The sequence below is a fragment of the Sparus aurata genome, chromosome 5 (assembly GCF_900880675.1).
Source record: "Sparus aurata chromosome 5, fSpaAur1.1, whole genome shotgun sequence".
NCBI lineage: Eukaryota > Metazoa > Chordata > Actinopteri > Spariformes > Sparidae > Sparus > Sparus aurata.
Window position 1 is genome coordinate 37575686 of NC_044191.1, and position 15000 is coordinate 37590685.

The 15000-nt window shown below is 47.7% G+C and overlaps 2 protein-coding genes across 3 annotated transcripts; one reads left to right on the forward strand and one right to left on the reverse strand.

The window, feature by feature from the left end:
- Positions 1-351: 351 nt before the first annotated feature.
- On the forward strand, positions 352-6691 carry chek2 (checkpoint kinase 2). The gene is made up of 15 exons (XM_030417793.1): positions 352-515; positions 807-1113; positions 1245-1369; positions 1455-1587; positions 2600-2690; positions 2996-3092; positions 3346-3399; positions 3544-3608; positions 3800-3893; positions 4005-4091; positions 5035-5198; positions 5917-6032; positions 6117-6202; positions 6320-6397; positions 6480-6691. Exons 1-15 carry the CDS (start codon positions 435-437, stop codon positions 6609-6611), a joined length of 1710 nt encoding a protein of 569 aa, XP_030273653.1. The 5' UTR covers positions 352-434; the 3' UTR covers positions 6612-6691.
- A 374-nt stretch (positions 6692-7065) lies between these two features.
- gstt2 (glutathione S-transferase theta 2) lies at positions 7066-9436 on the reverse strand. 2 transcript variants are annotated; one of them, XM_030417792.1, is made up of 5 exons: positions 9209-9436; positions 8541-8628; positions 7868-8018; positions 7472-7648; positions 7066-7381 (listed from the first exon to the last, which is right to left on the reverse strand). In XM_030417792.1, the coding sequence occupies exons 1-5, from the start codon at positions 9330-9332 to the stop codon at positions 7235-7237; spliced, it is 687 nt and encodes a 228-aa protein (XP_030273652.1). In that variant the 5' UTR covers positions 9333-9436; the 3' UTR covers positions 7066-7234. The 2 variants fall into 2 exon arrangements, with proteins under 2 accessions (XP_030273652.1, XP_030273651.1); XM_030417791.1 differs by having other exon boundaries at positions 7066-7394.
- Between the last annotated feature and the right edge of the window lie 5564 nt (positions 9437-15000).

The window sequence follows — 15000 nt, forward strand, 5'->3', positions numbered from 1 at the left end:
GACTGACAGACAGACAGGTGCTTCAGTCCCTTCGTCACCAACAGTCTTCCGTCACTTATTGATCATTATTGATCATCAGCTCCTTCTGATGGACAAGAATCAGACCCGGAAACTCAACCGACAGCTTCGAACGCACGTGACCGATCTTCTAACTTCTCATTGGCTGGGACCGTCACGTGACGCTAGAGGAAAATACGGCACAAGGAAATACGTATACTGCACGGAAAAAAACGTCCTACACGTGTCCCGGTTTAGGTGTTCGGTCCGGTGGGTTTGCCTGCAGAGACCCGGCAGGTAGTCCGGCTGCAGCGACACTCTTCTCCGGTGAGTGTCTCTCTGATGTCGGTGCATTAATTAGGCTCGGCCCGGCTCGGCTCGGCTCGGCTCGGCCCGGCTCAACCCAGCGGTGAAGCAGTTCGGCGGGTTGGGAGCGGATGTGGAGCAGGATCACAAACCGAATCGTTTTGTTCTGGTTCATATTCAGTCTCCTCACCTGGATCAGACCTCCAGCTCTGGTACTGTCAGTCTCGAGTGGAAACATCTCACTGACTGAAGACGGGTCCACGTTAATAAGGTTCTGCAGTAAAAGTTCTGAGCTGTTTCATGTTTAGTTTGTGCCGAACTGAAGATTGACTCATTCGATGCTTGAGACCAGTTCTGATCGTGTTTCATGTGTCGGTGATGATCAGTTGTTGCACAGTTGGTTTTAAATGTTACAGTTTGTAAAAGTAGTTTTGTGCAGCTGTGAAACCTGACAGATCCAGAGTCTACAATCTGACTATAGACTCGATGTGTCTGATCTGCAGAGCTGCAGGATGTCTGAAGAGAGTCCACAGGAGGGGCAGCAATCCCAGTCCACCCTGTCCCCATCCCAGGCCCAGTCCCAGTCCCAGTCCACCCAGTCTACCCAGTCCCCATCCCAGTCTAAGAGTCAGTCCCAGACTGGCTCCAGTTCTTCCAGCGGGCCAACCTCAGCCAGCCAGTCGTCCAGCGGCTCGGGGACGCTGAGCAGTGTGGACACCCTCCCCGTCACTCTGCCGTCCGTCCCCGAGGAGCCCGAGGCTGAACCCTGGGGCCGCCTGCTGCCCATGGCCCGAGGCTTCAGGAGCCATGGTGAGACCGGTTCTTAGCTCACATGCTGACTAAATCCTGAGAGACCTTTGTCCTGGTACCAGGTACATTGCTGGTTCTGATGTGAGTCCTGATACTGTTGCTCAGTTATTATGTTTGTTGCTTGTGTGCAGACTGTATCGAGGACCAGTACCTGTTTGGACGGGACTCAAAGTGTAACTATGTGCTCGATGATCCAGATGACAGAAGGTCCAAAAAGTTCCGGATCTACAGCAAGAAACACTTCAGGATCTACAGAGTGAGGTCACTTCCTGTTCACCAGTGAATGGTAAATGAGCAACAACAGCCTAATGTGTGTGTGTGTGTGTGTGTGTGTGTGTCAGGAGGGCAGCGAGGTGTTTGTGGAGGACTACAGTAACAACGGGACGTTTGTTGACGGGATTCTGATCGGAAAAGACAAGAAGCTTCCTCTGGTCAACAACGCCGTGCTGGCTCTGTCCGAGCAGCGCAACAGAGGTCAGAATACTGCAGCAATACTGTCTCTGACCTGTCTGTCTCACTGACCTGTCTGTCTGTCTGACCTGTCTGTCTCTCTGACCTGTCTGTCTCTCTGACCTGTCTCTCTCTGACCTGTCTGTCTCTCTGACCTGTCTGTCTCTCTGACCTGTCTCTCTCTGACCTGTCTGTCTCTCTGACCTGTCTGTCTGTCTGACCTGTCTGTCTCTCTCTCTGACATGCCTCTCTGACCTGTCTGTCTCTCTGACCTGTCTGTCTGACCTGTCTCTCTGACCTGTCTGTCTGACCTGTCTGTCTCTCTCTCTGACATGTCTGTCTGACCTGTCTGTCTCTCTGACCTGTCTGTCTCTCTGACCTGTCTGTCTGACCTGTCTGTCTGACCTGTCTGTCTCTCTGACCTGTCTGTCTGTCTGACCTGTCTGTCTCTCTCTCTGACATGCCTCTCTGACCTGTCTGTCTCTCTGACCTGTCTGTCTGTCTGACCTGTCTGTCTCTCTGACCTGTCTGTCTGACCTGTCTGTCTGACCTGTCTGTCTGACCTGTCTGTCTCTCTGACCTGTCTGTCTGACCTGTCTGTCTGTCTGACCTGTCTGTCTGACCTGTCTGTCTGTCTGTCTGACCTGTCTGTCTGACCTGTCTGTCTGTCTGACCTGTCTGTCTGACCTGTCTCTCTGACCTGTCTGTCTCTCTGACCTGTCTGTCTGTCTGACCTGTCTGTCTGACCTGTCTCTCTGACCTGTCTGTCTCTCTGACCTGTCTGTCTGACCTGTCTGTCTGACCTGTCTGTCTGTCTGACCTGTCTGTCTGTCTGACCTGTCTGTCTGACCTGTCTGTCTCTCTGACCTGTCTGTCTGTCTGACCTGTCTGTCTCTCTGACCTGTCTGTCTGACCTGTCTGTCTGACCTGTCTGTCTCTCTGACCTGTCTGTCTGACCTGTCTGTCTGACCTGTCTGTCTGACCTGTCTCTCTGACCTGTCTGTCTCTCTGACCTGTCTGTCTGACCTGTCTGCAGTCTTTGTCTTCATTGATCTGATGTCAGACGATCAGTCTTGTTTACCTAAAGAGCTTCAGGAGAAATATCTGCTGACACGACGGATCGGCACGTGAGTCTGACACTGTGATGTCACTTCCTGCGTCTAAAACATTTTCAAACAGTTTTTTACTCCACTACATTTATCTGATGACTTTAGTTACTAGTTACTTTACAGATTACATGCTGCATCACATTTTTAAATGAATTGATTTTCTCATCAATCAGATAAAAACAGCGATATGACGATCAGCTGACTCACAGTTTATACACCTTGATATATTGATCAGTTACTTTACTGGTGTGTGTGTGTGTCTGTGTGTGTTTGTTTGCATGTGTTGTTGTGTGTGCATGTGTGTGTGTGTGTGTGTGTTTCAGAGGTGTGTGTGGGGAGGTGAAGCTGGCCTTCGAGCGCTCCACCTGCAGAAAGTTTGCGGTTAAAATCATAAACAAGAAGAACTTTCAGTCTGAAGGGGTGAGTCATCTCATTTGCTCTCTGATTGGCTGAGAGGTCTCTATCTATCTTCCCTCCTTCCTTCCTTCCTTCTCTCATTACCTTCCTTCCTTCTTTCCATCTGTCCTTCCATCCTGTGACAGCTGTAGCAGAAATCAGAAGATACAAAACTACAAATATGGAGTCTCAACATGAGATGAATTTTCATGTTCCTCTGGACCAATGGCAGGCTGAGATGATGTCATGTGACCTGTTTATTTTTGTCCAATCACAGACAGCGACACGAAACGCAAAGACAGAGATCGAGATCCTGCAGAGAGTTGACCATGTGAGTCTGACACCACCGAAGAAGAAAAAGCATTCTACAGACTGACTCTTAGATCTGGACTAACTGGACTCTCTTTGTCTCCTCCTCTCCTCTCTTTGTCTCCTTGTTTCCTCCTGTCCTCTCCTCGTCTCCTCTGAGCTGCAGCCTTGTCTCATCAGGACGGAGGACTTCTACCAGACGGAGGACAGCTACTACATTGTGTTGGAGCTGTGAGTTTAAAGGAGCCCCCTTTTTTTTTTTTTGTCTCTTCTTATTTGACATCTGTGTTTCCTGCCTGCACCTGACTGTTGTCATGGTGACAATAAGAGAGTGTGTTGATTTGTTGATCAGAAGACAAAGTGTGTGTGTGTGTGTGTGTGTGTGTCTGTGTGCGCGTGCGTGTGTGTGTGTCAGGATGGAGGGGGGGGGAGCTGTTTCATCGGGTCAAGTTGAAGCAGCAGCTTGAGGAGTCCGTGGCCAAACTTTACTTCTACCAGATGTTGAGAGCGGTCCAGGTGAGACTGAGACACTGTCTCTATGGAAACCTACACACACACACACACACACACACACACACACACACACACAGGGCCATTGTATGTAAGTGTGTGTTTGTGTATGTGCAGTATCTCCACAGTAACGGGATCATCCACAGAGACCTGAAACCAGAGAACGTCCTGCTGTCCTCTCAGGAAGACATCTGTCTCATCAAGGTACACACACCTTCATCATCATCATCATCATTAGTCGTCATCCTCCCCGCTGCCACAGTGACACACAAACGACAGGACACACGTGTGATTTATGAAACGTTCGTATCTGACCGATTGCAGCGTACGGATGATCGGGTCTTGATAAATGCGGCGGCTGAATTCGATCGTCATTAACATGTTACGCCCTTAAATATTCCTGGTTTGGAGGCCACGCCCACTGAGGTCAAACATGGAGAGAAGAAACACTGGCAAGAAGAGAAACTTTTCCGAGATGGAGATCGGAATCCTGGCAGTGCCGGCACATCAAAGGCTCCGTTCACTAACGCCATGTTGTGCAAAACTGAACAGGCCAACATAATATGGCACACTTTCTCTGTGGTATACAGCAGCTCCCCCTGCTGGTCCGAGACGGAGCCACCTGCCCTTCAGCCACCCGAACAGCTCCACTGTGACCCGTGTGTGTGTGTGTGTGTGTGTGTGTGTGCGCACTATTGAATCTGCGTTCCTGCTCTGTAGCAGGTTTGCCAGCAGAGTTATTAGGTATTCCGGTAATTAGTTGTCTTGTTAGGCTATTTAGCCATCAGATTTTATTTTACAAAAAAGTGGTATCAGTAAAAACGTGGGCTTTTTTATTTTATTTTGTTTTATTCGTTTTAAGAATCTGTTGATCTGATCTAAATATGTGACTGCTTATGCTTAATGACAGCTGAGGTTTGTTATTTTCAGACTCAGACAGATTTTGCTGCACCACGAATCCACAGACTCAGATTTGAGTACACGATCTCAGACCTGACGTGAGATCTGATCGTAGCTTCCGCTCACGTCCAAACTGATAAATGCAGAAGTTTGTGTGGAAATGGTCGTACGCACGGTTTTCTGCCGTACGTTCGTTTGATAAATGAGGGCCATTTTGTGTGTGTGTGTGTGTGTGTGTGTGTGTCAGGTGACAGACTTCAACCAGTCCAGGATCCTGGAGGAGGCCATGTTGATGAGGACTCTGTGTGGGACTCCATCTTACCTCGCTCCTGAAGTCTTCACTCACGCCTCCACCACAGGGTACGGCCTCGCTGTGGACGCCTGGAGCCTCGGGGTCCTGCTCTTCGTCTGGTAGGCTCAGCAGTCCTCAGACACCTGTCTGACCCTCCGTTTATACCTGTCTCACTCCTGTCCATCTGTCTGATCAACAGCTGACTGACCTGGAGGTCTGTCTGTCTCTAGTTTTTCACTGGTTGTTAATCTGTCTCGCTCTCTCACCACCTGTCTGTCTCGCTCTCTCTCCACCTGTCTGTCTCGCTCTCTCTCCACCTGTCTGTCTCGCTCTCTCTCCACCTGTCTGTCTCGCTCTCTCTCCACCTGTCTGTCTCGCTCTCTCACCACCTGTCTGTCTCGCTCTCTCTCCACCTGTCCTGTCTCGCTCTCTCACCACCTGTCTGTCTCGCTCTCTCTCCACCTGTCTGTCTCGCTCTCTCACCACCTGTCTGTCTCGCTCTCTCTCCACCTGTCTGTCTCGCTCTCTCACCACCTGTCTGTCTCGCTCTCTCTCCACCTGTCTGTCTCGCTCTCTCTCCACCTGTCTGTCTCGCTCTCTCTCCACCTGTCTGTCTCGCTCTCTCACCACCTGTCTGTCTCGCTCTCTCTCCACCTGTCTGTCTCGCTCTCTCACCACCTGTCTGTCTCGCTCTCTCTCCACCTGTCTGTCTCGCTCTCTCACCACCTGTCTGTCTCGCTCTCTCACCACCTGTCTGTCTCGCTCTCTCTCCACCTGTCTGTCTGGCTCTCTCACCACCTGTCTGTCTGGCTCTCTCACCACCTGTCTGCCTCTCAGTCTTGGTGGTTATCCACCGTTCCATGAGGATTTTGGGAATCATTCGATCACAGAGCAGATCATCAGTGGAGAGTTCACCATGGTTCCATCCAAGTGGAGAAACATCTCTGACCAAGGTACTACTGCAATACTACTGCAATACTACTATGATACTCATGTCATACTCGTAGAGTTCTCAGTGTGTGTTTCCATGGTTACAGCGAAGGATGTGGTAAGGAAGCTGCTGGTTGTTGATCCCAGTGAGAGGATGACGATCGACGCGGCTCTGCAGCATCCCTGGCTACAGGTACCTAACAAAACATATCGTCACTTTTCTGTCAGCACGATGGTGGACTGTTTGATGATGTCGTCTATGGCCTGATGATGTCATAGTGCTGTCATCAGATGACTGTGATGTGTTCAGGATCAGGTGATGGTGCAGACGGCTCACAGACTGATGTACCCCGCTGATGATGATGCTGCTGCTGCTGCTGCTCTCATGGTAACCATATCCACACACACTCATTCAATCAATTATTGTGTCAGTAAAATAACTCCTCCCCTGAATTAATAACTCCACCCAGATCCCCTCCACTCAGCAAGGGGCGGGACCAGCCACAGCTGGAGGCAGCGGGCGGAAAAGGAGACGAGTCGAGGAAGAGGTTGAGGAGCATCCGGCCAAACGTAGCCAAGCCCCGCCCCCTGCCCCACTGTAGAGGGCCAATCGGATCCATACTAGCTGACTACTGAAGAACTGTAAATAAGTCTATTTTCTAATAAAGTTTTTTATTTTTAACTGTTTGTCTTGTTTCAATTAGTCAACGAAACTGAAACAAACTTAAAAACCAGATCATCAGCTCAGAGTTCCTGTTGTCATGGTGACAACAAGGTGACAGACAGAGAAACAAATCAATGAATCAATAAATAACTGACAAAAAATACTACTTTATTTCTCTTCATTACAAACATGATTTTAGATATTTACAAACATCAAACTGATGATTATTTAGAAACACATCAGTCACCTGTCTGCCCCTCACCTGTCTGCCCCTCACCTGTCTGTCTCTCAGCATAAGGCACAACTCACTGTCAGGATTTATACATTTCTCACGCTGAACGTGATCAGAACTGAAACAAGTCAATCAATCATCAGTGATTCCAAACAGTCAGTTTGTTTGTGAGTCTTATTAATCAGTCATATTATTGATCTGTGTTTTAATTAAACAGGAGGGCAGACACTCAGACACCTGTTGTCAACATCTCAGTTTCTCTTGATGCTGATTGGCTCCTCCCTCTGTCAGGCAGCAGGTGTCTGTTGGCCCTGCCCATATGTGTGATGTCACAGCTTGGCTTTGCGGCGGTCTCTCAGGGCATACAGGACGGCGTGCGCCTGGTCGAAGGACTCGCTGACGGCAGACTGAACTCTGCTCCTCCAGCGCTGCAGCTGAGGACGCTCCTTCAGGATGTCTCTGTCCCCGCCCATCGGCTGCAGAGACACACTGAGCACACTCAGAACCAGCAACCAATAACTGAACACCACAGCTGATCAATGTGTAAACCAATCAGAGTGGCTGACCTGCATGACCTCACAGACCGCAAGCAGGTCGGCCACAGTGATGTCATCTCCGCACAAAAAGGGCTGTCTGCGGAGGAACATGGACTCCAGTTTGTCCAGAGTGTCGTCAAGCTGAGACAGTGCACGAATCAAACGCCCCTCGTCCACCGGGGAGCCGGTCTGAGCTGGGACGAGCACCTGAGACACAGACGGGTGGAGACAGACAGACAAGTGTGACTGAAGAGGGTTAGGGTAGGGTCTTCATTGATCCTCTCAAGGGAAATTTAGATGGATAGATAATTAATTGACTATCGTAGCAGCAACATTCAAATACAAAATCAAATATAGAGACACTGAAAAAACGTAAGTATCTGTGTGTGTGTGTGTGTGTGTGTGTGTGTGTGTGTGTGTGTGTACCTCCAGTATGAACACTTTAGCAGCGTGTGGCCGTGTGTTGTTGTGATGCCAGGCTGTGTATTCGTCCACTCTGGCTCGTTTCTCTGGTTGCCGTGGATACCAGTGCTCCGGGACGTCGTACTTAGCTGCCAGGTACTTCAGGATGGCATCACTGTCACACACACACACACACACACACACACACACACACACACACACTTGACCACTTAATCCTGACCACACTGTGTGTGTGTGTGTGTGTGCATGTACCTGTGTGTGTGTGTGTGTGTGCGTGTGTGCATGTACCTGTGTATGTACCTGTGTGTGTGTGCATGTACCTGTGTGTGTGTGTGTGTGTGTGCATGTACCTGTGTGTGTGTGTGCGTGTGTGCATGTACCTGTGTATGTACCTGTGTGTGTGTGCATGTACCTGTGTGTGTGTGCATGTACCTGTGTGTGTGTGTGTGTGTGTGCATGTACCTGTGTGTGTGTGTGTGCATGTACCTGTGTGTGTGTGTGTGTGTACCTGTGTGTGTACGTGTGTGTACCTGTGTGTGTGTGTGTGTACCTGTGTGTGTGTGTGTGTACCTGTGTGTGTACCTGTGTGTGTGTGTACCTGTGTGTGTACCTGTGTGTGTGTGTGTGTACCTGTGTGTGTACCTGTGTGTGTGTGTGTGTGTGTGTGTGTGTGTACCTCTCTGTGAGAACGAAGCCGTTGTCCTCCATCACAGGAACTCTGTTCATGGGGTTCAGCTTGGTGAACTCTGGAGTCCTGTTCTCTCCTGCACACAGTGAAGATCAGGTTGAAATCACGCTGTTTAATGTTCCCTGCATGCTGTTCAGCAGCCACACCGACGAACTCACTTTATTAAGATATTCAGATAAACAACAGGACAAACTCTTCAGTTCGGCGTCATCATTACGTCACAGTAAAACGGTACTGCGTTAAATCTCCTGCTTCAATTTCAGATCCCGATAGAAACGGCCATTTTAATGAAACTGAACGCTTCTTGTGTTTATTTGATGAGTGAATTCATCAGAAGAACATCATGACGTGTATGACACGTTTGCATCACTATTAAGTTATTCATAAGAAAGTTTAAAACTGTCATAAACTGAATGAAGTTTGGTGAGCAGCGATAAGAGCTGATATGTGGGTCAAAGTTCACCGGGACAAAGGTCACGACGATCTGAAAGTAGAAACACTGAAGTCTACTGACTGACTTCAGGACGGTTAGTTAACCTGTTAGCTAACCTGTTAGCTAACCTGTCAGTTAACCTGTTAGCTAACCTGTTAGCTAACCTGTCAGTTAACCTGTTAGCTAACCTGTCAGTTAACCAGCTAGCCTGTCAGCCGCTCACCTTTCCTCAGAGCCACGGTTCGGACGGTGTGCGGGATCTTGTTGCAGTTCAGCAGGATGTGCACCGCGCGGCACGGCTGCGACAGCAGGTCCAGGTACACCTGCACCACCCGGCGGGTTGCCATGGAGACACAAATCGTTTTTAACTGTAAACTAACGGAGGAGCGACAAACAGCTGGCGGCTTCTTCTTCTTCTTCTTCTTCTTCTTCGGGGTTTTACGGCAGCCGGCAGTCAAAAGTTGCATTGCTGCCATCTATGGGACTAAGCGCTGTAGTGCACGTTATCCTGCTACACAGACGGTCTGTTAAAGGGATAGTATGGAGCCAGAACGGTGACTTTAAAATTTGGCATCCAAAAAAATAATTGGCATTGAAAACAAAACCAGTACTGAAAAAAGAAAAATTGTCATTGAAACATTTGTATTGAAAACAGTTGTACTGGCATTGAAACAAGTATTGGCACTGAAAAAAGAAAGTCTCATTTTATTTTTTGGGGATTTTTTAGTATTTTTCAATGACAATCTTCAGATTTTTTTCTTCATGTCACTTTTTTTTTCAGTGACAGATTTTTTTTACAATGTCATTTTTTTTTCAGTGTCACTGATTTTCAGTTTCAACTTTCTGTCACTGTTTTGGCGTTGAGAGGGCGGGGCCTGAGGGGAGGGGCAAGTAGAGTGTGGTTTGCATATCATTTGAGAAAGTAATGGCAGCAGCCTGCGGGAAGGCGGGGCTGGACGGTCCAGCTATAATACCGTTGTACCCGGCCGTCTCTGGGCAACCCAGAGTCCAACTACCTCGCAGACTTTTCTTCAAGCTCTCTCCTGATGTGTCCAGGTCTCTGTGTATCTGGTTCTGTCCCGGAGCTGCCGAGCCCCGCTCCTATATGCGTACGGAGTGTGGTGGTAGTACCGGGCGCCGAGCACGGAGCATTAGCCACAGTTAGCACAACAGTAGAACAGCCTGTCGCTCCGAGCCGGGGCTGCAGCGCCGACAGCAGCGCTCCGTCTGCTCCCCGAGCTCTGTAACACCGCACCGCTGCACACGCATACAGAGACCGAACAATAAAGGAGAGTGCTGGGAGAAAAGTCAGTCAGTTATGGAAATATGTGTCTGTCACTTGATTACAGCCGTCTGTTGTACTTTACTGTGAACCACAGTAGCACAATCACAGCTGACTTTCCCTGCACACTGACTTGTTGAGTTAGGGTTAGGGTGAGCGCCCCGGTACTACTACGACACTCCATACGCATATAGAGACCAGGGCTCGGGAGCTCCGGGACAGAACCAGATACACAGAGACTTGGACACATCAGGAGAGAGCTTGAAGAAAGATCTGTGAGGTAGTTGGACTCTGTGTTGCCCAGAGACGGCCGGGTACAACGGTATTATGGCTGGACCGTCCAGCCACGCCTTCCCGCAGGCTGCTGCCATTACCTTCTCAAATGATATGCAAACCACACTCTACTTGCCCCTCCCCTCAGGCCCCGCCCTCTCGACGCCAAAACAGTGACAGAACGTTGAAACTGAAAATCAGTGACACTGAAAAAAAACTGACATTGTAAAAAAAATCTGTCACTGAAAAAAAAGTGACATGAAGAAAAAATCTGAAGATTGTCATTGGAAAATACAAAAAAATCCCCAAAAAATAAAATGATAAGATTTTCGGATTTGAATTATTTGAATTACTTTCTTTTTTCAGTGCCAATACTTGTTTCAATGCCAGTACAACTGTTTTCAATACAAATGTTTCAATGACAATTTTTCTTTTTTCAGTACTGGTTTTGTTTTCAATGCCAATTTTTTTTTTGGATGCCAAATTTTAAAGTCACCGTTCTGGCTCCATAGGATAGTTGGTGTTTTTTGAAGTGGGGTTAATAAAGTACATATCTATAGTCGGTCTGTTTCCTACTGTAATCAGCGATCAGCGCAGCCTCAGTTTGGAGCAGCAGAGAGCCGCTCCAGCCCAGACGCTCAGCTTTCTACTGCAGTGTTATAGTTCTTCATGACTGGGTGACACTGACTATTATCACATCATGTTCTTTTTCTGTAGCCGCAGCGATGATCATATCGTCAGCTATGATGTGTACACCTTGTATGTCGCCGAACGCTTCACAGTTGCGCTGTTGAAAAACCTCGCCTGCTGACTTGATTCCAAACGGCGGACGTTTGAACCTATATCTCCCCCACGGTGTGTTAAATGTGCACAGCAGCGATGACTCTTTGTCAAGCTTTACTTGCCAGTAGCCGTCCTTCTCATCCAGCACTGTGAATATCTTCTTACCAGCAAGCTTGCACAAAACATCATCTGTTGTGGGTGCTGTCTTAGTATTGCTTTGTTTAAATCAGTGGGGTCCAAGCAAACCCTCAATTTTTTCTTATCTTTCTTTTCAGTGATTACAAGGCTATTCACCCATGGTGTTGGCTCAGTCACTTGTGCAATCACATCTGCTTGTAACAGGTCATCAAGAGTGTCTCTGAGTTTATCCACCAGTGGTATTTTCCTGCAGCCGTGTATGACTGGCATAGCCTTGGGGTCTGTGATATTCTCTGGCAAACTCCCCCAGACCTTCAAAGACTGTTGGGTGTTGAGCGATCAACTCCTCCAGTTGGATGTTTCACCTCCAGTTTGTCGATGTCCAGCCTTTTTACCAGGTGTAAGTCTACACACGCCTCACCCCCTAGGATAGGTGTGGATGGTGTCTCGATATGTAAAACGGCAGACTTGCATGAGCTTTGGGTGTGGAGCGCTTGAGTGTGAGTAACCCCTCTGGCCTCAGCCTCATCCCTCCATAAGCCACCAGCACTGTTTTTGTGGGCTGTAGCTGCAGGTGTGCTCTCCTTTCACGTCTGACCATCCTTTTCATGGACTTAAACATCCTCAGTGGTAGGACATTGGCCTCTGCTCCTGTATCCAATTTGAACCTGATGGACATATTGTCAACCCTTACCTCAGAGTACCAGGACTTGTCAAGGCTGGAGTTGAGCTGGTCAATGCTCACTGTTCCAATAAACAGAGTGTCAAATTCTGGACTGATATCATGCACTGTCCTTCTATGCTGTGCTTTGCCTGATCCACACATCTTTGCATAGTGGTTGTGTTTACCACACTTGTGGCAGGAAAATCCATATGCTGGGCATTATTTGGGCTGGTGTGATTTTCCACATTTTCTGCACATGTTCACATGTCCATGCTTTGTGTGTGTTGAAAAGGTTGCTTTGGTCCTTTATTTCGTGGTTGACTGTCCTGTTCTTTCTTATGCACTGCATGCACAAATCTCTCTTGAGTGGCTGCGCTCATTGCTTGTATTTGAGCACTGGCGATCTCAGCAGCACGGCAAGTGTCTATGGTCTTTTCTAACGTAAGATTTGGCTCTCTTAACAGTCTCTCTTTAAGACGCTGGTCATTCATGCTGAACACAATCTTGTCTCCGATCATGTTGTTTTCTGAGGCGCCAAACTCACAGTCCTTCCTTTTTTGTCTGAGCTCCGTCACTTATTTATCAATGGAGACGGAGGCTGTCATAGGGTGCGCCCAAAATTGGTGTCTTTCAAACACTGTATTCTTCTTGGGCAGACAATAGGCTTCAAAAGCCGTGAGAACATCTTTCACAGCCTTTTCTTCAGGAAGGTTAAGTGTGTTATACACTTGGAGAGCCTCCTCTCCTAGTGCGTGCAGTAAGATGGCAACTTTGATCTTTTGGTCCTTACCATCTGCACCACTCGCGGTCATGTAGATTTGGAAGCGCTGTTCCCATCTTCTCCAGTTTTCTCCCAAGTTGCCTGACAACACCAGTGGCGATGGTAGTTTGAACTGCTCCATCGTACCGTCTCCTGTCGTTGCAGGTCTTCGTGCGTCTCCCACTCTTTGAGGGACGTTAGCGCTAGCACAACTTTTAGCTAGCAAAACTCTGGTGTTTTTTCGACTTCGGCAAACTGACGAACTGGACCGACTTCTGACACCATGTTATAAGTTCTTCATGACCGGGTGACTCGACATACACAATGGACATCCTTAGGCTTGTCTTTAACTCCATGGGTGTCACTTTATTATACACACTTGTAGCCTGCAGTACATGCACTATGGTAGCCCGGGAACTAGACACATCAAAACTTATATCACTCCGCCTGCACTTCACTAACATCACATGACAGTATAAGTGCGCGGCACTATATACTACAGCAGTGAACGGAGTCCAGATACAAAGCCAATTTCAACCACCTAAAACAAGGCTCACCTAAAAAAATCTATATCAGTTCAAGTGTACGTGGTATAGAGAAAATTCACACCGCTTTGCATCGCCGTCAGACTGCACTTTCTTTTGGCACTACATTTTCTCAGCCGTAGAACCTCTGTATCCCTACACAGTTGCACAACTGGGCCTCGCACTGTATTTTGCCGCTTGCAGATAATGTGTAGGGATACGCATCTGGACCCGTTCACTGCAGTACAGCGCTGAGCGTCTGGGCTGGAGCGGCTCTCTGCTGCTCCAAACTGAGGCTGCGCTGATCGCTGATTACGGCAGGAAACAGATCGACTATAGATCATATAGTACTTTATATGACCCCACTTCAAAAAACACCAACTATCCCTTTAAGAATGTGAAAAAACAGCGTTTTCTCCTCCCGCTTGACTTCTAAAATACTTTTCAGAGATACTTCTTCTAAGCCAATTTCTCACAGTTCTCTGAGTAGCTCTCGTCTTTGGCGGTCATAATTTCTACAAGAAATCAAAATATGTTGCGCTGTCTCAGCTTCCTGACATGAACACAAGCCACTCTGGTGTTTTCCTAAAATAAATAAAGTGCTGTTCAGAAACGTGTGGCCAATCCTCATTCTAGAAATAATACCCTCTTCCTTACGTCTAATCCCTCCTCTTTTACAAACCTTAACTGAGTCAGTTACGCTACTAGATATTGAGAATTGGTGCCTTCCTTTGTTTTCTTGCTCCCAGAGCTGCTGCCATTTTAATGTTTCCTGCCACACAATACTTTTACCGTCTGCCTTGGATAGCTTTATGTTGACACCTATAGTTTCCTTTTGAGCAGCTTCCTTGTCCAACTTATCAACCTTTTCATTTGTTGCAATACCGACATGAGCTGGGACCATACAGATGATATTTCTACCCCTCTCCTTTTCACATCTCTAACTGCCAGAAGAATGTCATATACAAGGTCTTGTCGACTCTTTGATGATCCTTTCCCAACACTATTGATAGCTGACACAGAGTCACTACATATCAACACTTTATGGTTCTGGATCTGCTCAGTCCATTGCACTGCCATCAGGACTGCAGATAATTCCACTGTGAACACACTTAGGAAATGTGAGATTCTCTTAAAAGCTTGGGCATTCTATCCCTGCACACCAAAAGCTGCTCCTGTAGCGCCTGTTTCTTGAACCATCATTACACATTAATATGTGATCCTGATATCGTTGTATTATATGACACTGGAATCCATGCTCCAAATTTGACTCAGGATTATCTAATTTAACCTTTAAATCAATCAGTGGGACCTCCAATTGCCATAAAGGAACTGATGGCCACGGCACAAAAAGTGCTTTACCGCCCCTTCTGCTCTGGAGTGTGGACCAGACAACAGGCCGACACCACAACACACACACACACACACACACACACACACATTTATCCTATATAGCTACACAATTCCGAATCTACTTTAAATCCTATAAAAAGCCTCGTGTCCCTTAAGAACTTTACTACTACCCTGGCTGGAGTTCTCTCACCCATTTCCATCACTCGCTTCAGATTAAATTCTTGAAGCCCTAACTCCC

Bases quoted from the DNA above. Each gene is read 5' to 3' on its own strand.
- gstt2 (XM_030417791.1), bottom strand. From the start codon at position 9,332: ATGGCAACCCGCCGGGTGGTGCAGGTGTACCTGGACCTGCTGTCGCAG. The intron at 8,019-8,540 runs GTACACACACAC...TGTGTGTGACAG, and splicing joins GGCTTCGTTCTCACAGAGAG to TGATGCCATCCTGAAGTACC. The intron at 7,649-7,867 runs GTACACACACAC...TCTGTGTCTCAG, and splicing joins CTAAAGTGTTCATACTGGAG to GTGCTCGTCCCAGCTCAGAC.
- chek2 (XM_030417793.1), top strand. From the start codon at position 435: ATGTGGAGCAGGATCACAAACCGAATCGTTTTGTTCTGGTTCATATTC. The intron at 3,093-3,345 runs GTGAGTCATCTC...GTCCAATCACAG, and splicing joins AGAACTTTCAGTCTGAAGGG to ACAGCGACACGAAACGCAAA. The intron at 4,092-5,034 runs GTACACACACCT...TGTGTGTGTCAG, and splicing joins AAGACATCTGTCTCATCAAG to GTGACAGACTTCAACCAGTC.